The 21861-nt window shown below is 37.5% G+C and overlaps 1 protein-coding gene across 1 annotated transcript in view; it reads right to left on the bottom strand.

Annotated features, from left to right (window-relative positions):
* Positions 1-20172, bottom strand: part of wdfy4 (WDFY family member 4) — a 51631-nt gene extending 31459 nt beyond the window's left edge. The window contains exons 1-31 of the mRNA XM_066692806.1: positions 20056-20172; positions 18480-18787; positions 18054-18168; positions 16866-16975; positions 16279-16425; positions 15608-15797; positions 14726-14915; positions 13290-13450; positions 11982-12440; positions 11756-11857; positions 11259-11449; positions 9082-9710; positions 8819-8909; positions 8366-8580; positions 8103-8203; positions 7673-7877; positions 7443-7519; positions 6862-7080; positions 6276-6448; positions 5909-6140; positions 5640-5791; positions 5396-5507; positions 4909-5099; positions 4105-4257; positions 3669-3742; positions 2764-2925; positions 2142-2233; positions 1720-1816; positions 1184-1389; positions 706-872; positions 171-290 (exon numbers count right to left, since the gene is read on the bottom strand). Of these exons, the coding sequence (XP_066548903.1) occupies positions 171-290; positions 706-872; positions 1184-1389; positions 1720-1816; positions 2142-2233; positions 2764-2925; positions 3669-3742; positions 4105-4257; positions 4909-5099; positions 5396-5507; positions 5640-5791; positions 5909-6140; positions 6276-6448; positions 6862-7080; positions 7443-7519; positions 7673-7877; positions 8103-8203; positions 8366-8580; positions 8819-8909; positions 9082-9710; positions 11259-11449; positions 11756-11857; positions 11982-12440; positions 13290-13450; positions 14726-14915; positions 15608-15797; positions 16279-16425; positions 16866-16975; positions 18054-18168; positions 18480-18719 (5373 nt within the window). The 5' untranslated portion in view covers positions 18720-18787; positions 20056-20172. The remainder of the gene's footprint in view (positions 1-170; positions 291-705; positions 873-1183; positions 1390-1719; positions 1817-2141; positions 2234-2763; positions 2926-3668; positions 3743-4104; positions 4258-4908; positions 5100-5395; positions 5508-5639; positions 5792-5908; positions 6141-6275; positions 6449-6861; positions 7081-7442; positions 7520-7672; positions 7878-8102; positions 8204-8365; positions 8581-8818; positions 8910-9081; positions 9711-11258; positions 11450-11755; positions 11858-11981; positions 12441-13289; positions 13451-14725; positions 14916-15607; positions 15798-16278; positions 16426-16865; positions 16976-18053; positions 18169-18479; positions 18788-20055) is intronic.
* Between the last annotated feature and the right edge of the window lie 1689 nt (positions 20173-21861).

Below are 21861 nucleotides of genomic sequence, written 5' to 3'. Positions count from 1 at the left end.
AAAAACTGATGTTCAAATTTATATAGACACATTTTATAAATCAACTTTGGTTTTGAGACACAGAGTAGGCACTTCCTGTAGATACTGTGTACGTATATCACAGAGAGCGAGAAAGGCCTATTCCTAATTAGTGAGTTGATCAATTTGTTCTTGGTTTCTTTTCCCCATACCTTGGTTAAAATGGTCTTCACAAGCTCTAACAGAAGAATGGCCACATCGGGACACAGCAGGATGTCTTGGCTCTCACTTCTGCTATCTATCAGACTCTGTAGCACATCATCAAGGTTCAGCTGGGAACAGAGTAGACTGTCTCACTAAATGAAGTGTTAAACTGTTGCTAATGAACCAACTTCATGCAACACAAACCGTTTTACTCATCAAGGCAACACAATCCTTAACCCTCTCTTACACACTTCCATTTTACCAGTGTCAGTACATAGTTAACAACCACACTTATCCATCATTCTGCTAATGTAGGACTTCTCAGAAATATTTTCTATCTCCACTTCCATTTATTTCTTTGGGCCTGGGAAATCAGTTCCAGGATATGAGGATTTCCTTGAGTATACATATATGCACTGTATAAAAGTCTGTTCTCTGAAAATGGAATCTGAACCAAACAAATTGATTACAAATCCACCCAGACTACATTTATCCCATTTATCATTTCTCTGTAGAGCGGAAGACCAAAACGCAAATGACTACCTTTTCTGTCGGGGTCTCAAAGCCTGTCGTTTGCAGGAACAAAGCTGCCAGTAAAGAGTAGATCTGGGGGATGTTCACATGGCTTCCCAAGAGTCTTTGCAACAAGTCAAATCCGAGACATGAAGAACTTGTACGTTCAAATGACCAGGAATTGCTTTTTAAATTGTCTGTTAAAGAAAAATAAAATAAAAACATTAAACGGCAGCCAGTTAAGGAACACTGAAAGCCTTCTTATCAAAACATTAGATAAGTTACTACCCCATCAACCTTCAAAAGTAATGGTGGCATTATATAAATTGTTATACTAGCATTAAAAGATAAAATAATTGAATTAAATTAACAGCAGTTTATATGGAACACTCAAAAATATTTTAATGTCAAATGTCTCTTTTTTTATTTATTTAAGCCTTAGACGTGCAGCATGGTGCAGTTGTATTGTAGGGTAGGATAAATATGTCCCTAGGTGACAGAAGCATACCCAGGAGGTTTTCACGCTTTTCCAGCATGTTTTCTACTAAGGTTCCTGGTGACATGCCATCTCTGAACTTCACCAAATTGTTCCGGTTATACAGGAACCCTGTTAGTAACTTGACCCCCAGCAGGACAGACGTTGAATGAAGATTTCCTTGTATAAAGAGAAGAATCCAGTCTGACCCCAAAGCAGTAAAGATTTCCTCCTGATCCCTTTAAAAAGTGAACACAACACGTAAATTCAGAATAAAAAAAAAAAGAACGTAACTGTTAAATACATGTATAGCCAGCAATGCACTTTGATGCGCTGAAAGAGGTACAAAGTCTAATCGCGAATAATCAGCAGTAAAAGTACACATAATTGTCATCCTTCATTAGAAGACAAAATGTTGAATAAAAATATAAATATAAATAAAATATACATTATGATATAATTTAGTTGAAAATTAGTAAGGTACAACATTATTATTGTCATATCTATAAGCTATAAATACACACAACAGCTAAGCAATGTCAAATGCATTTCCTCTTACTGACACTCACTTTGAAGGGAGAGCCTTGTCTGAACAGATTAAATCAAACAGCATCCCCAACAATTGGTTTCGTATCCAGATTGTTCTTGCAGGTGTTTGGCTCAAGGCTACAAAAGTAGAAGCAAAAGAAACTGTTGGTTGAACTTCTACTCAAATCACTGTAGGTATTGAAAAATATATATGTCTCTTTCTAGTGCAGAAGATAAATTGCTGAACAATATTTGATTAATGTAAAACGTGTAATAGGGGGAGATTTTAAGTTTCAGCAAGGTGTAACCATGCATATATAAGGGAAATTAAGTCTGAAAGCCACACACATGCCTCCTGAAACTTTATATCAATGATCAGGGATTCATAATGGCAACAGTTGCAAAATTCAAGTAGGTCAAGTTTTATTTTACATAATTTGGATATTTAAATATGAAACGTTACCTTGTGCAGACAAATCAAAGACAATATCTGAAAAGATGATATTCTCATTTAGGTTAGGTGGCAGCAATGTGTAAACCAGGTACAGTCCAAGTCTAGGCAAAAAACAAATGCACAATCAGAAAAAGGCACATACATTATGATATTAAATATATTTAGCAAAAATCCATACAAACTATGAAATGTAAACATGCAATAAATTGTAATATTGTTCTGAATCAAAGATAGTAGCCTATCTAGGTTGTTTTAACTGCAAGAATAATAATAAATAATCATTTAACTCATGTAGAGGAACAATACTGGAGGTTACATAGATTCCTATTGATAACTAGTCACTAAATATAACAAATTGTATGTTTGTCAAGTTAAGATAAATACATTAGTCCATTATTTATTATGGGATTAGATAAAATGGGCTTGACCACACACAGAGAATTCCAAGAAGACATTTCCATAGGAGCTGCTCTGAAGCTGAAACGGGAGGCCTTGTCTGGTTTAGACCAGCTTAGAAGTGGTGCGGAGATATCAGTACAGCATTCAGCACAGAAATGGGGGGGAGGGGGGCTGTGTTGAAACAGATACAGCTTCAAACAAAAAACATAATTCACCAACGAGACTGTCGTACCTGCAAACATCCTTGGTGTTGAAAAACCCTTTCAGCAGACGTTTCATGATTGTAGAAATGATGCGTACTTTCTCACAAGTCACACTGGGTTCATTTAGTAGGAAAATTAGTTTTTTCATCACATTCAGCCGATGCATGATTTCTGCATTTCGAGGGTTACCCCTGTCAATCACAAGAATATCAACTTAGCGCAGAGCCATATCTATTATTAGTAGCATCAACTACACATCACTACCAGCACAGGATAGTGAGAACAGCATGTGTCCCCAAAACACAGCTATGTGTCAGATAGAGGAATGCTGCTACTCTTCCTGATATCAATGCAACAGAAATCTGTAACTTTTTGTCTCCATATTTTTAGATGTTTTAACCAAAGCCCACTGCATATTCATATTTCAATACCAGTAATGGATACATTTCAGAATTCAACATAACTAATATAATTTAGAGAGCAGAAAGTTTATTTTACATCATATTACCACATATTGTGGCTGTACCTAAATATTGGAAGTAATTATTAATTGATTGGTATCTTCATTTTCAATCAAGGCTGTGGTTGTAATACTTTTTCCAACTCCTGCAGTCGTCTGGGGATTAAAACCATTAAAGAACATAACATTCAATTGTTGCATCTATATGCATTATGGCAGCACAGACAGCCACTTTATCTGTCAGGTTATTTTTTATGAATGTATTGATTTGTCTAACAGTACATTTTAAAAGTCTAGACAATGGTCTATCCTTTCCCCACTGTTTATGTTACTTCATATTTATTAGTAAGTAGTGCTCGGGAAACTCTATTCTGCATGATTCAATTAAAAGTTGAACAATACTAGAATTTTAATAAGAGATGTTTCCATGACTACACATCATTTATACTCGATTATGGATTCAAATAAGAGTACCTTGAAGATTTCAGAATGTCCACAAAGTGATTTAAAACAGCCAAGTCAAGACTTTCTGGAGCATTTTGCCAAACCTTAAAATAGAAAAATAAAAAAAATGTTTATTTTATCATAATGCAGCAATAGCATCATTCAATGGCTTCAATCAAAATAAATACCTCTCAGTTGAATAAATACACTGTTAAAAATCACTTTTAAATAGAATATTATAGCCTTGAGACAGACAGTGCCTTAATAGTCCTGGAGATGCAATTTCTTGTTAAACTCTAAACATGAAAATCAAAGTCCATGCAAAAGCAAGACACAATATGCAATTCTTGAAGTGAGTGATGGTATTTTAATGTATTCATGTTTGTTTGTTAATTTTAATCTAGTATGAAGTATACTCTTGGTCACAAACATCTCACTCTGTAATCTCTGAGAAACTTCTAAGCACCTGAAAATCACAGAGGATGCCCTCAAAGGCACAGAGGTTCTGGACAGACACCGAATCACAGCCCAGTGCCATGGTTCCCACGATAGACAGAACGAGCTGAAATATTCTGTTGTTGATCAGAGGAGACTTCATCTTTAACAGAAATGCCAGCAGCTGACAAGAGAAAGCATGATTCAATCTCAGAAGGCTTTTAGGAAGAAATATTCAAACTGAACAGTTATGTAATACTTTACAATAATGGACACCAATTCTTAATGAATATATGAATGAATCCCACAGGAATAACACATGAATGCTTCACGCACTTCCACTGAGTTCTAAAGCTAATCACATGTATAAGACCTAACCCCAAAACTAGTCTGTAACCCAATCCCTAACAGTAACCTTGTTGTACATGCAATTAACGGCAGGTTTCAGATTAAGTGCATACAGTATTAATGTGTTCATCCCATGCTATTTATACATCAGTTTATACAATATAAGTATGGTATGACCAGTTTTCTTTTTTATGACCATGATTGTTTGCACTAGGCTCTGGATGTGTGCAATGATTAATACTATGTAGTGTCTTAATTAGTGTTGCACAATTAAGCAATTAAGACTCAGATGAGTAATGATAATTCTTTAAAAAGAATTACATTTCTGTGGTTCAAACAAAAAACACAGATGATATCCAGCACCACTAATGAATCTCCAATGAATGAACAGCTTTCCACATGGCACTTCACTAGACCTTCTGGAGTTGAAAAGCTTTCACTTCCTCACCTACAGAGGACAATTAAGGTCATCTTGTTTTTTCAGTACCTTGTAGCCATGTATTCGAATCATTTCCTTCTCAAAGCTAGGGCTGGTGCTCAGGACGGAGAGGAGAACTTTCATGGCGGCATACAATGAGTTGTCATCGGACGCCATCGCAACTAGGCTGAGGATCACTGTGGGTCCACCGATGCTCTGAAAGCTGTTGGCAGCGCATTTCGAAATGAATGTCCTCACTCCTGAAAGACATCACACATTTAAAGAAAGATGCAGCACAACTGAATAATACCAATATACTACAATACCCTACTAGAGAAAACACAGCAATTGGCAGAAGTCTGTCTCTAGCCAACTGCAAAACTGGAGACACATTTTGTTGGTGTTTTCTCCTTACAGGAATATGTTCTATGATAATGCTATTAAGTCCCTTGCAACATATATATTTTTTAATTATTATAAAAACAAAAGAACTTCGTATAATTCCAGAGACATCCTTTTGAAACTCCCTCAGTGCATATTTATTTGTTGCATTTACCTGTTTGTCCCACAAGGACAGCTCCTATAGTGCGGGAGGTCCCTGCAAGGTGCTGGCTGATATTTCTGGCCAGGTAAACTGGAGTTGAGCTGTCACGTGATGTAATCCCCACCTAAAAAACAACAATAGAAGCTGAATTAATAACGTATAAGATGTGGATCATTTAACTTAAAAATACAGACATTTGCAATTACTTTCAGATGAAAACTTTCTCAATTTAAAAACTATATATTAAAAACATAACCTCTTGAGCTATGAGGCGACTGTCAACTTCATTGTAAGAGTCTCGAATTTCAGCGACAGTTGTGACGGAAGACATTTCTGGATTGATTCCAAAAGAAATTCTTTCCTCTGTGATGATCCTGCATGGTGACAGCTCACTGTTGAGATCCACCCCTAAAACAAACACAGAACCATTTACAACAACAGCAACAAGAATGTGTTTTTAATGTTTCTTTATTTATGTAAGTTAACTTTTTCTGTTTAAATAGATGCCCACATTTCTGAACACACCTTCAAGAGACAGGCACTGAAAATTCCCAACATATTTTGGACCCAATCTATAAATAATTTCAATAGACTCTGAGCTCATCACTTCCTCAAACAAATATGTGGGGCCAATGCGCCAGATCAAAGACGCTTTCTGCTTCCATAGCAGCGGAGTGCCTATAATCCCGTACACATCGATGACGGCAGTCGGTTCCATTGAGATACACTGGCCAGGGAAGGGCAGGATGTAACGCATCTACAAGAAGACAAACAGACAGATTTTTTTAATTTACTTTGAAGTACATTCAAGATCTGTAGGTTGCCAAACATCACTGAGTGCCTGTGAAGTTACAAAACAAAACCAACATAACACCTATCAATCATGGATTACCTTGCCTGTCCCCATTAACTTTCCATTCAGATATGCAGAGACTTTACATGTTTTTTTCAGGTCCTTGGAAATGAGCACTGCCAAGTGATGCCACTGTCCTGGAATGAGGTGTTTGGAGCACTGGAAGCGAACGGAGCTGGGCAGAGCGCTGGTGACTTCGGGCTCCATCACATCTGTAACACAAAGATTCGATCCGAGAGAATTGCAGATCAGAAGACATTAATTTTGTTATGTACAACACTTTACTGCCTACATGGTGCAGCTGATATATACAATGAAAACACTGATAATGAGATGTTGTAGTTGGTTTATGAGTTGAACAAGGATCACCCTTTTCTTGATCAAATTGAGCCACATTTGTCAAATTATCCTGTGAACTTTCAAGGATAAAATGGTGGGAAAATGTGAAATTAAATCAAGATCACGTCTGGAAGAAACAACAACTGATGGATGGGCTGACAATTTCACTGCTTCCTATTATGTGAGAAGAACTAAGAATGAAATGGATATTAAGACTATATCAAAAACAAAAATAAAGGACTGTTTCTCCTTTTTACAAAGTTTTTTTTTTTTTTTTTTTTTTTACCTAGAAACTGAAATGCTTCTTCCTCTGTAGAAATAACCAAACAGCCATCTGATGCAGAGATGCTAATGGACAGACATATAAAGTGCAAGGGCATTCTGGACATGTGGCGCACTATGGCGAACAGATGGATGGGATGTGTGTCACAAGAGGAACTGAACCTGCTGATCAAAAACCAAGTGGAAAAGGACAAGCCAGCAGATGGAGGAAATCCCCGGCACTCTGAAATGGGGAAAAAAGAGAAAAGATGCAATGGCATTTCTGCTATCTGAGATTTGACTAAAGCAGCCACAAGATAAACAAAGTATGAGTGACCTGAAAATGAATATTATATTTCAGACACAGATTTCAGATGTAATAATTAAAATCAACTGAAGTGACAACATAGATTACTCAGAAGCATGATGTAATGATTTATGTTACACTCAGGATGACATTCACCACCTTAGGGTAACACATATTCATCCCTGTCCAGTACTCTCCTCTGGCTTTATAAGTTATGAATTAAAGAATGCAATTAAAGTAAAAACACAAACAAATTCATAACCGCAGACCTAAAGACAGGAGAACACAGAAGTCCCTACCAGAGCCAACACCGCCAGTCGAGATAGTGTCTGCACTGACACCCTTCACTGTGGCTAGTGACGGGAGGAACAGGCATCTGCCAAAATGACAAGAACATGCTGTCAGTTAAAATAATAATAAGGCACTGCAAGCAGCTACCACATGATCATAGGTACATCAGACAGTCTACAGATTTCAATTCTAATTATCCACGATGGCAAAAAGCTTGACTTGACCGTGGCATCCATACCCATATCCAGGGCCACTCATATCAAATTCGACGAAGGACGGGGATGTGGACACTTTGTTGGGGTGAAAGTTCCGCGGCGAGGTCATCGAGATGAGGCTGACAATGCGGTGCTCTGGGATGACTGATCCCCAAGACACATTCAGCAAACTAAAACTTGGCTTCAGCTTTTGGTTAACATTTCGGTCAGTGTGATCTATCTTTTCCCCTAAAAAAAAGCCAAAAAAGTGGTATGAAGAACATCTGCATATACAATTTAAATTACAAAAAAGCACCCCCCGAAATCGGTACAGCGGAGTCTGATTTTGTGCAGTTTTATTAGATTTATATAGACATTTTAAAACATTATTATAAAAATGAAAACTCCATTCCAGTACTAAGAAAATATGTTGATTTGAGCAACAGAATGATGGATCAAGCAACATATTTTTACCATCTGGGACAAGACTTTCAGCCTTAGAGTCATCCCTTAACGTGGAGTGGGACGGTTTTCCAGCACCACATTTTAGAGGATCTCCCAGTCGCAGAAACAATCTACAAATGTAAATTATAACCGATTAAAGCTCATAATCACATTAAACATATCTTCATATGGCCTCAAAACCAAAGCCATTGTAAGTTTTGTTTATTTTCAGGAAAATGTGGTAGGTCGATGTACCATTAGAAAAACTATTTACAGAAATCTAAAATATTCACCTTAAAGATTTGTGGTCAATAGCTTGGGAAGCCAGTTTCTCAAAGATCCTTATGACTGGCAGGTGGATAGGATCTTCTGTGTTTTCAAGGATGCTTTGGCAGTGAGTAAGGAGTGTTTTTAGAAGCCCGGACTCACACACTATCTGCCGATTTCTCTCAGACTTCACTAAGGACTGAACATGGTTAGCTACAGCACAACGAAGCTCTTGAGACAACTGGAAAGGAATCAAGAATGTTAACTGCTTGATTTTTCAATAATAACAAATAAGACCAAAACACAACAACATATCTCAATATACATTTACCACATTATTACAGTTTGCGGTGCATTTCTAGATGGGCCAAGCGATTGAAAAGTCAATAAAGGCAGATTGTATCCATTCATTTCACAGATGCTATTTTCAAAGGAGGAAAAAAAGCTGATAATTCATTATGTATTACATATGAACATACCAGTTTGTCTTCCTGAGAAGTTATTTTTGGGAGAAGAGTCATAATAACATGAACTGCGCCAGGATGAACTATCAACTGGTCACTCATCGACCTGGATCAAACAAACACAACGTTATGGTCACAGATATCAACAAAGCAAGGCACACAACTGCATCAGCCCATCCTAGGATAGAAAACACTAAAGGCTTGGCACTAGAGCCAATGTTTTGGGGTTTATAAATACAAAGCAGTAAGAAAGGTCTAAAGGCAGAAAGGCAGCATACCTGTTCTCATATTCATTAGCCACAGAGGACACGCTGCTTGCAGCACTTCGAATTCTGCCTATGAAATCGTGGTCCCCCATATGCTGAGACTGTGAAGTGTTTGTCCGATTGTCTTGTTCCATTAACTGTACGTCACATCTATCGGCCATCGCCACAGAGGTGTCGGGGAAGTCCATGGTCACATGTGTTCCTCTGGCCATTTGATCAAGACAGTCCAAAAGCTTTATACAGTCTCTGAGGGGCAGAGGCCAACAGACCTTGCTGATCTGAACAGTCTCCACAAACTCATGAAACATCCTCCAGTGTGTGCACTCCACACTGTCATCCACAACATCTGCCTCCTGGAAGCAGCCCAGTTGAAAGATAGCTTCAGCCATTTTCTCATAGTGGCCGGTCGATTTGAAGAAGTGGCCGTTGACGGGGTTTAAGTGAATTGCCACCGCAATGGTGTGAAGTGTTAAGAGAATGAGGTCCATAATGCTGTTGTGATCCACTGCAGCCCAGACTCCACAGCGCTTGTTATTCAGTGCCCCCTCCATGTCCACAATAATGGACAGCAGCCCATTAAAGCCTCCGGCTGTGCGAAAGGCATTCCATCCCTTTGGAGTCTCCAGCACCTTCAGAACAGACTGAAAGAGCAGAGAAAACCATGTTCAACAAACTGCACATCTACATTTAGGGAATTACACTTTGTTGTCTATGATTATATGTAAGAAATCTGTGCAATTAGGTTATCAAATTTGGAAATGTATTAGGCAATATAAAATTATGTAACTTACGCAATTCATTTTCTGTATAAATGTATGCTACACTTTCAAAGTGTCTTAGAAGCTCTCTCATACTTCAAAAGTGTATTTGTTTTTAGCTCATATTTTTTCCTATCTGATTGCACTAATTAAACCTAATATAAAAAATTAAATAGGCAAATACATCAAAGTGGGAAAAAGAGACAGGCCCACAAAAAAGTATACTGAACTTTCTTCTCTTATAATCCACTTTCCTCTTGCAAATAATTTCTTTACCACAGCAAAACAAAAAAATTGTTCACATCTACATCCAAGATATCTGCACATTTTATTGTTTGTTTGTTTTTAATTAGCTTAATATTTATCTTTAAAATCAAATTACTTTTTTTTTTCAAGCTAAATCATTTAAAGCAAGTGGGATTTGTAGATACAAAAATAAATAAATATGATATTTCTTTGGGAAACTGTTTTAAAGGACTGAAGAGAATTAAATTAGTGTTATTCAATTTAGCATGATAATATATCAAATGGGTAATGTGTCATAAAGGGAAAAGAAATTTAATCAGCACCAATAGAAGTAATCAGAATGGCTTTGACACATTTCAGTAAAGGTCAGAGTAAATCTGATTGCCACTGGCTTTAACTCAGTTACAGTTTAATCGTCTGTGAGTTAGTATTCCTCTGGCTTGAATCTATAAAAACTGATGTGTACTGTAACTCAGTAACTTGGTTAGACCTAATTGGATTTATTTCACATTCCATGATCTGATATTGTTCATAATTTTTGGTGTGTCACACTGCAAGACTGGTGCTGTAATCAAATTGAAGCTGAGTTAACAGCTAAATGTATATTAGCAAATCAATCTGAATTTGTCTGTAATGCAATCAGGCTCCCTAAGGCTAAGATAATAAATTCACTTGCTTATTATGTTTTAAATGTGTTACAATTTGTCAAAATTAGACACAAAAACTGAATTTGCACATCATTCTGGTTCTCGCGCATGGAACTGTATTTTTCAAATGCCTGTTTTCACTTCATACAGTGCTTTCGTATTTTGTGAGTAGGTCATTATATATAAGCATATGCACTGTTTCACAGGGAATACTGAGTTTTGTTATTGGAAAGTCAATACCTTTATACCTTAATTTCTATTCACTTAATATTGTGTAAACATTACACAGGATGTTTTAGAACTGTATCAGGTAAACAATTCTGATGTATTACAATCAGCTATGAAGCAGTGACAGCAGATCCTGTACTGTATCTGTTATGTGCCACTGAGTTCCAAAGAGTTCCCAGAATTCAGCGGTATAATCTCAACTCATCCCACTTTCTGTACGCCCGAGGATGCCATGAAACGATGTCAATTAGTTTATGTAATTTCTCCGACAGCGCCCAGGTTCTTCCTAAAATAAAAAAGGAGATTGTACCTGAAGGAGGTCTCGTTTTAGCTGGAGCTCGGCCTCCGTGGAGGAGCACAAAGCCCCGATGGCTGTGCTCATGTACTCCTCTGGGTTTATATCGGACAGCTGCTCCAGAATGCACAGCGTGGAATTCCGGAACTGCTGCTCGTCAAGAAATATCTTAATGTATGGAATCATCCCAGAGTCCCTTATAAACACTAAAAAACACATAAGCCTTATTAAGATATCTTAAAACAAAATGTGATTTTCTACAACAACCTCACCATACAATGGGAGTTTTGAGTTATACAGTGCATTTAATTAGTACAGTGGATTAGCGTTTAATAGACATGTACAGATATTTTTTTTTTTTTTTAAGTATTTATTTCAAAGTATTTCGTATTGGAGTGTTTTTCTTATGTTGGTATGTTGTTTGGTGTTGAACATGTAATAAAACAATGCTTTTGTTTGGTAGACATTATTCAATTTCTAACAGTATTGTATGATAACATTGTCATCCTGACCTGTATTTTTCACAGATGTCAATGTCAGTGCAGCTACTACTTTCAGCATATTGGAGGTGAGCTTCTTCTGACAATCAGCTCCATTTCCTTGTTCCTTGTTCCCTTCAGTAATCAAGAATATAATTTACTGTTTTGACTGTAAGTATGCTGTATAGTCAAATGGAAGAAACTGGATAGAAAGCCACGTGTGCTAAACAAATAAATAAGATGGCGTATCGATTCATACCTGCTTTTCTCAGTATTTTTGCTTGTTTCCTTAGCTCCCCCAAGAGCTGCTCCAAAAGTCCAGAGTCGCTGAAGATATCGCTGAACAGCGGGTTGTACAAGGTCAATTTGTAAAAGCACTCCAAGGCTTCTATGTTAAATATATCGTATAGGTTTCTCTTAAAGACACATTGGATTTTATTCAGGGTTTCGTGGGGGATGTAGGATAAGCAGAAAACCACCAATTCCACAAGTTCAAAGAATAAGTGGTGGATTTGTTGAGATTTCAGACAAATGCACTCAGCTAGCTGTGAGAGAGACTGGAGGGTCCACTCCAAGAGAAAGAAATTTGCCTTATCCCAAGTCCATATCATCTTAATGGTGCGCAGAAGCTGGGTACAGATGTATGGGTTTTCAGACTGGAGAAATGTAGATTGTAATATCCTGAAAGCTGGGAGGTTTTTCACAATGGAAGAAGAACCTTGCAAGACAGGGAAACAATATAAATTCCAAACAGCACATCAAAAGTGTTCATCCACAGTAAACAATGTGTCACTGACAACTGACAGAGATAGTATTTAATATGTAGTAGCGGGTTTTAAAATTAAAAAATGACCTTTGAAATATTTGTTCATAAATGTGCAACCGATAAAAAAAATTCTCCACAAGCACAAACGGAAAAAATGTAAATGCACAGACACAAAAAAAAACCTGTATAAACTGTACTGTAACAGTAAAAAGGGGAAGTCAGATGTAAAAGTGGCTTTAGGGGGTTACAGGAGTGTAATTAAAATCTAACAAACTAACACAGCAGGCTAGTATATTTTACATGTTAATAAGTACTGCATGTTTAAAGCTTGGGTTATAATCTCTAGGGAGTTCAGGCAAATAGATTAACAAGTGAAAAGTCATCTCATGATGTGCTCACTACAGATGTGCACCTGCCTGTGGAAGCAATTTGATATCACAGTGCAAAGAACGCCCTCAACAACTGAGCCCAAGACTCAGTGCCGCTACATACCAAATAAATGCATACTAAGAGGGTAATAAGATTTAATTTCACTGTTGATTCCATTCAAATCAGAACAAAATTAAATATTTTTTCTCTCTTTTCCATAAACCTTCTCTCTCTTGCAAAAGCACAGACACATGAAAAATGGTTCCTTAGTGCACAGAACTGGAAAACAAATGCTGTACATCATAACCTTGTTAAATGAGTATGGTACATTTCATCATCCCGGACATAATTGCCTTGCATTAGACTAGTGTTTCTGATCACCATGTTAAAACCTAAATCTCAGGTCTTCTCTGGCTTAATTCAGCTGCATACCTGAGCTAATAGGTGGATCAAACTTGAAGTCTGGAGGCTGAGGATTGCTAACACAAACAGCAACTTTTAATTCGGCTTTCCCACAAATTGTTAGAGCGGCTATGAAATCCATCAGCTCCTCAATAGGTTTTCCATTTTCGTGGTTCACTGCCGCATCACAACTGCAACATAAACAAGAAATATGCTGGTCAGCCAAAATCAACAAAATACATCAGTTACTAATATGTATTTAAATATTTCCTTTTTTAAACCACCTTGTCTTTTTGGTGGTGAAATTTAACCCTGATATTTAAAACAAAAGAGGTCACTCCCACTTCACCAGTGTGGTTTTTTTTTTTTCTGAAACCAAAGAGTTGTCAAGATGGAAGTGCTATTGTTTTTAAAATAACCATAAGGTTTCAATATAGAACAAACCAGAGCAGTGCACAATTTCAGCGAGATGTGAAAGTCTCTACAGAGTGGCAGAGCTGTACGATAAACCACTATTCGGGCTGAGGCTGGGGGAATTCTTACTTTCGATTATCTGATCATCATCTCTTTCATTTCTGAAAAAGAACATTCAAAATGACTTTTCAAATGCCCTCCTTTTAAAGCATGTAGGTCAGTACAGCCATCCATAGTAAACTTTCATCAGACCACTATACCTACCAAGAGGAGATTATTACACAAATCACAGCATGAGATCTGAGAGGTACTTCCCATTGCCTAGCATATAGAAAATCACTGAAAAGACTGTACCATTACTCATTAGTAAAGAGAATACAGCTCAATTGCTCCACAATACACTTTTCATGGGTATAAACGTACTAGTGTTCTGGCACAGCATTCATGTTCATAAGGCCAATTCTTGACTGGTTGTATATATCTTGTACAAATCTTCCCATGTCTGTTAGGAGTTCCCCACAGAACACTAATGACATTACTTGGCATTTTTACACGCCCTAAAAACAGCATATCTGTATTTTACTACAATATCCACAATCTCTTTGAAGAGCTTTCAAATGACCCAGATCACTCAAAGTTCACCAACCAGGGGGGGTGATGATATTTTCGTCCCCTGCCCTGCGTTTGAATTCACCTGCACCTCCCCAGCCTCCACCTGCGTCCTGGCTCTAATCAAATTACTGGCAGGCGGGGACCACTTGAGGCCAAAGCCAAAAGTCTATGTAAAATCATTTTAAACATCATGTTATTGCATGAGTTGTCCCGACTGAAGCAGTTTCCTGAGATTGTTACTATTGATTTACCAGAAGATGCTGACTTCACCAACATGGAAGCCTCATACATGCAATACATCACTTTATTAAAACAGTGAATTGGGCAGAGGTGACGTCCTTTTATTCTGTGATGATGTACACCTAGTTATTGCAACATTAGTCTTTTGATGCGAGTACATTTGCCTTATACCAGCGTGAATCTTAGTGCGATGTACTTGCCGGGACAGTATTGTCTGCAGAACTCTGTAACCTTCATTATTTTCAAATTCTTCGAGCAGCACTGGGTTGGTGCTGTAGGAGTCCTTAACAAAACTGAACACACTGACAGCAACTTCAGCCAAGACGAGAGCCGACACTTGATCTGTGATTTTAAACAAGTTCTGAATGCAGATCTTTATGCAGTCCATCGCTGTACAAGAGGGGGAAAAAAAGTGTTACATTTCTACAGTGGCTGTTCTGATTTTAGCCTCAAAATGTTCCCACAGTTTAATAAACATTCTAGTCGTTTTTTTAATTTTACAAATACATCATATATTTAAAAGCCAGTGGGAAAATACCTTTCTATCTTTTGTTTTCTGCTTCTTCAATAATCGAGAAACACTACAGTATTTCATATGAATCATAAATGTCAAGTGACATTATCGGCCCACAAGGAGTGTCATATGAGAATGTGTGCAACAACTTTGGATTAATTGATTATTCATTCTTCCAACATAAGGAAGAATCAAGGATTAAATGTTTTTATTCAGCTGGTATCATCGATTAAGTATTCATATCATGTCAGTGGGGTAAGCAAAAGACCTGCTTCGTAAAATAGGTGCTTAACATGAGTAAGTCTAAGAAGAGCAAGTTAGAAGTAAACAGCAAAACAACCCACCCACTCACTCACATATATTGAGCAATAAAGGCAGGCCCCCACTGATTGTATTCTTGGCTAATAGTAGGGAATAGATCAACAATAGAGTGCATATTCCTTTATTGCACAATTTACACCTTGGCATGGCTTCATCACTAAACCACGTGGGTATATTCGAAAACGGGGGCTCATTTTTTCTACCAGGACAGCGTGGCACGATAAAGCTTACAAGCATGAGTGCTCACCTTTCAGAACCGCAGCGATGTTTTTGGCCCGAGCTCGAGACACAGCCCTGAGCACTAGAGAAGTGCGATGTCTCCAGGAAGAGCTGCACTGGTCCCACAGGGAGGTCAGGGCTATAATTAGGCACTGCAGTTCACGGGTTTCTACCATTTCCTCCACACATTTCACTTGCCTACAAAGCTGTAAGATGATCTGCAAAAGCAAACAAGTCACGATTCAATGGCTGGGGAACAACTGTATGTTTCTTAAAGAGTGCAAACATCTGCATCGCTTTATTCAGGATCAACTGAAACATAGCGGTTTGTTTTATTGAATATAAGACCAACTAAATGAATACTTGGGTTCAGACTTTTAATGCTGTATCTAAAATCCCACTGTATAATGTCTTTTCAAAAGGCTACCACAGATTACTCATACAGAAGATGAACATTGTGAATTTCATGGTCAAGGCGGCCATGAGTCATAAAGCTTAATGTGCTCCTTAATTATATAACCACATACTAGACTTTAATTCACTACTTGGTTTTTTAAAAGCCCGAAAGAATCCTTAGCACCTTCCCTTCTTGCTTTGGAGGTCTGTAAAGCCTACATGTTAATTTATACCTGGTCCATTTTTAATGCGGTTACTTTCTGGACTAAGTTACTAGGATTATGAATAGAAAATACAGTTTACCCGAGTGAATATCTCTTGGAAGGAAGACTGGGCTGCCTCTTCCCCATGCTTCTGGTTTTTCGGATTTGAAGGCAAGACGGCAAACAGATACAGGCACTTCATGAGAATATCTGGGAGTTCACTCTCGATGATGGCTTGGGTTGCAAACTAAAACATGTTAACTGAATGTTAGATTGACTAACTAACACCAGTGCATGTGAAATACGCACTACAATATCAATCTAACGAAAGCAAAAGTCTTTTGAAATCCTCACAGTCAGTTATATGGATTTATAACTACTATTAATGACAGGAATGTGTTTAGTGTGATGGTATGGGCAAAATCTTTTACCAACCAAGGTAACAGTGCTTCTCTGCCCGCCTATTAAAAGGTCCTTTGCAGCTTTTAATATCAAATGTAAACTCACATCTTATAAAGTCCATTACGAACAAACCACTTTTAATATTGGTCAGATTCTCCAAATATTTGTATAACTAAACTGTATACTGGGGGGAATATACACATGAAAACTCACAGGATTATTTCTTAACTAAGTAGAACGACCATGGCCAATGTCTTCCATGGGAATTAGTGCTTTATTACTTACAGAATCAACACTGGACAAGATATAAATGGATTTCAATAACAGCCACCCTTTGTTGCTTCTCACTTCCTCTTTCCACTCAAAAAAATGTTCCACCGCAATTCGTGCTTCCTCTGAAGAAAAAAAGAAGAAGAATCAAAATTAACCAACAGAAGTGAGTTAAAATGTTAGCTAACAGGTTGTTTAATGTTAAACTAAAATTATTGATGGGGCACTTAAAATAAAAATAATAATACAAATAAATTCTATACAGTACCAGCTGCAGGGCCTATAGTCTATATAAAGAAAGTTTTATGTGAAATAACCCTTAGGAACCCAGAGTGACTTATAGGTCACCTGCCCAGGTCTGGAAAACTGGGATATGTTGTTTTAAAGAATGTAAAATGTTTGTGACGAATGCATGTCATGCTGGCTTTGTAAGGCTTAGGCTCACACTGTCAGGGACACACCCCTACGTTTCAGAAGTCAACCTTCACCTCTCGATAGCAATGGAATCGGATTTACCACCGATTTACCACCATCTCCAAGTTATTTGTTTGATGTCATTTTTGACATGCCATCTTTCTCCTCTAAATACAATACGTTTTACTGCCTCTTTGTTGCAGAAATAAGGGATGGATTGTCTCAGGAAATGTAAGTTCACAACAAAACACAAGCTAAAATAAGCTATATCATTATACTTTATACTAATTTGCAACATAAACACACATTGAATTGCTCAAATCAGAACTCTAGCACTTCCCTGCAAAGAAATGTATCTCTATCCACTGAAACACTATCATTACAACTAATTACACACTGGTCAAAATAGCTATTTAACTTAAAATTCAGGCTTAGCAGTTCTTTTTAGATTTACATTGCATGGCACAGGTTTTAATTTGTTTAATTTAATATTGTGAGCAATAAATTGCTACCTAATTTCCCCCAAAAAAACATACACAATGATGCACATGTTCAGGGGTTTAGGTGTTACTTTTTCTAAAACCAAAAATAGTCAAATACATCATTGTGTCCAAAAAAAAAAAACACATGACTCACATAAAGGATTTCAAAATAGGCCAGCATTTACATATTTGAATTAGGAAAGTGACTCACTGACTCAAACAGAGCTTTAACAAAAAGGGATATGTTGAATCACAAGGATTCTGGGTGATCCTTTACAGAAGTACAAAGTAATGACTTCATAGATACCTGCAGGCTTGTTTGACAATTTTTGTTGGATATTTAAAACCAAGATCTGTGCAATTTCACCAGCAAAGGCGTGAAAGCTGGCCAGCTCTTCTTCCCCATGCAAGTTTTCAGCAACCTTCAAGAAAAATTTAAATATTTAAAATTAGAGGTTTAAAACAAGATCTGGTTGACTCTCCCTAATGTAGCAATGTATATATATTGGGAGATGTATGCAAAATGTCAAAAAAATGTGTGTGTGATTTTTACCATGTGGGCCATTGCTAAAACAGAATTCAACCCTAAGGACAACTGTAAGCTACTGAAGAGAAGAACATACATCTGAAATTAAATCATTTAGCAAGTTTCTTTTTCTGAACTAACGTTGTTGGTGTTTTCTACATGTATTAACCTGTGTGGTTTCTGTATTTAGTGCATACTATAGAATACCTGAAGAAAATGTGGCAATAAATTGACAACTTCTGCCTCCCGTTTTTCAGGGGCAACGTTTTTGTCCAGCATCAGAAACTCATCTCTGAAACTGCTCAGTGCCATTGTGGAGTCCTGATCCAGTCGGAGCAGATTCTGTGGCTGGCTTGTGACGTCTTGAACAGCGTCCTCTTGCTCAGAAGCGGCAGGCTGTCTGGAATTTTTCAGCTCTGTGCCTTCTGTTTTATGAAGTTCCTCCATGTCATGTACAGTATGTTTCCTTGAAATATGTTAAGAATGTGTTCATTTTCTGAACAAGTCACCACCTGCTTTAAAAAGAAAAACAAAAAACATTTAAGCATTGTGATATTTTAGTTTCATTTATGCATTTATAACAATACAGGATGGGAAATAGTAAAGTTAACTGGGAATAGTTGTTACACTGATTTTCTAAAATCAATAGTCTGCTGTAAGAAAAAAACGTCTTTACTGATTACACATTAAGCTATCAATTAACGAGACCACAGTCATGTCCATTTTTTCCCTGCTCAGTGTAACTTGTTGTCTTCTCAGATTCAAATCATCTGTATCAGACTGAAAGCAAATCGTATGATACCTAATTATTTGTGCGCTGTGGTACAAAGGAGGGAGGATAATTCCTTTCCAAAAAGACTATGCATAATAACATTGTTAAGGAATTTTCCAAGACCTTAGCATTGGAATGCAGTGTATAATTACCAGCACTCTGTAATTTAAACACATGCTCATCAGCAGCAAATAGCCACCCCTGTGTGATTCATTAATCCTATGCTGTTATTCCAGTGAAATAACAGTGTCTGGAATTAACCAATGTAATCCATGAGAATAAATATTGTGAACGACAGTTAATCCAAACAGGAAAAACAAACAAATAAAAGTCCTTGTTTCTTTATATAGTACCACAGCACTGCAATTACACCACATATTGCACTACATTATTATATCTGTATTCTGCAACTTACAATATACAGCTCTGGAAAAAATTAAGAGACCACCGCATTTTTTTTCTTAAATCAGCATCTCTACATGTATGGCAGCCATTTCAGTCCATTCATGTTTTTATTGGGAATTTGGGAGAAATGTTGTCAGTAGTTTATAGAAAAAAACTAAAATGTTCCATTTTACCCAAACGCATACCTATAAATAGTAAAACCAGAGAACCTGAACATTTTGCAGGGGTCTCAATTTTGTCCAGAGCTGTATATATACATACACACTTATTTTATTTGGATCATCTGAATCATTGTAAATCACCACTGTACCTGTAAAGCCCAAATGAACAAAGAACAGATGCATGTCACTCACATAAACTTGACCTGTGCAAGACAATGCAATCATCATTGTTGGTTTTCAGTGTAGTTAATACACCATTTTAGGATTTTAACATACAAATGTAATTCAGGTTGCTGAACTTCATTTGGTACAAGTAAGGAGTCGAGTACTACATGTGCGATATATACATCAATGAATAAATATGTTCGCCTGCTATGGCATGAGCATGCGACACTAAACAGCATTTACCGTGAATGTCCATGTGTGAATCTGGTCAAAGTTTTACCTGTCAAAACATGTTCATATCCCCTCTGAAACTGCAGGCATGATCTAGTCACATTAATCCCGGCGTGAACTTTGCACAATGCATGGCGTGCACCTCAGCTGCGCGGATCATGTGCTTCATTTCCTGGGAAAAAGCAGAAGTTCACATGTTGCGAGCTCGTTTAAACGCATGTGCTTTATAGAAGAAAAAATATATATTTAACCCCTAATCAATAACAACATATTTGTGGGAAACTTTGTTCTAATTCATGAGGCCATCGAGCACATCAGACCAGAGGAGCTTTTCCAGATCAGCAGGGACACGCATGGAAATTGGGCTTCAAGGCAGAAAACAGGAGACACTTCTTCACACAGAGATGCACTTTCAACAGCACGGCATACATTTCAACACTTCCAGGACGCGTCCATTGCACAGGCTTTGTGCTAATGTGTGAAATTCACCTGCCAAATTAGATACGGAGGATTAACAGTGTTTTCGTCATACTCACCCTATGAGCCAGTGTCGTTTTGGGGATATACCAGTTAGTAGGTGTAGGTAATTAGGACTGGTAACAACAACACGTGTTTGTCACTTCACAATACTAAATGATAGGCCAACATATTCATAGTGCTGAGAAGTATAAACCTGAACAAATGCACCACCTAGCCGATTTGGTAAATAATTAATAACAAGTGAAAGTTACAATTGAAATCGTGTTAAAATGAGAACCTGTGCTGATGAACCACAATGTTTAGCCTACAGCGACATCTAGTGGCAATGCACGGTAGCGCAGCCTGGCCATTCACACACGTCCAAGAAGAGAGACAGGTGTCTGTCAGTGTCTTTATCTAGATCTGTATCTGTCCATCCATCTGTCGTCTTCTTCGGGTATCCGTTGATCTCCTTACAAAGCTGTTAAACATTACTTTTGTTTCACTCGGGTTCATTTGCAGTGCGCTTTTCTTGCTCGCATCTGAGAGGTGTCGGCATTGAAGCTGCAGGTGTGGTTTTGCAAATAAGACGATGTCCTCAGCAAACCCCAAATTGTTCAAAAAGGCGTCGTTTAACTTGATCCCCCAGACTTAATTCCCCGTCCAAAGTCTAGAGCTAACAATGAGTCTAGTATGTTTGTTAAGGAGTTTCTTTCTACATACGGGTTTATTTAAAACTGAAACGTCGTTAGCGGAGTCTCAGTGTGTATAAATGTGCAGCTTTATTTCAGATTTCCTTATCAAACTCGTTCTGTTGCATTTTCGCATGCCAGCATGACGTCACACTATCTAGTAATCAGTTACGTATTACTTCCAATGCAAATACAATCAATCGGCCCGTCAATCCGACACAAACAGCCGATAGATCGAGATGCTGCACTTAGTTGGGATCTAATCGACTACTCTGATTGAGACACTATAATATAAAGCACTAACCTAGCTCACCTCAAAATCAGCATTGAACAATATTCATTATGGTAGACGTGCTCTTACATGGAGAGAAAAGTAGCCAAAGACTCTGCGGATCGTCGCCGGTGATCGTTGTGCGTCAAGTCAAACAATGGCTGCGTTGTACTTCTTTATTTCATTATATGTTGTAAAACGCCCTGGTATTTCTTGTCATGGGACTATATGCCCAGGGGCGAGAACGAAGCATTGAGATTGGTTAAGCAGAAATAGATTAATAATGATTAATAATAATAATAATGTTACCTACATGAACAGGTTGAATTCTTTACAGCTTATAAGTTGTTACCTAGTTGATCAATAATACAATTTTATTTTTAAGTTCAAAATGTCATTTCAATACATCAAACACACACACGTGTCTTTGAAA

This window comes from Amia ocellicauda, chromosome 20 (genome assembly GCF_036373705.1).
Source record: "Amia ocellicauda isolate fAmiCal2 chromosome 20, fAmiCal2.hap1, whole genome shotgun sequence".
Taxonomy (NCBI): Eukaryota; Metazoa; Chordata; class Actinopteri; order Amiiformes; family Amiidae; genus Amia; species Amia ocellicauda.
The sequence above is the reverse complement of the archived record's forward strand: the minus strand, read 5'-3'. Positions and strand labels throughout refer to the sequence as shown.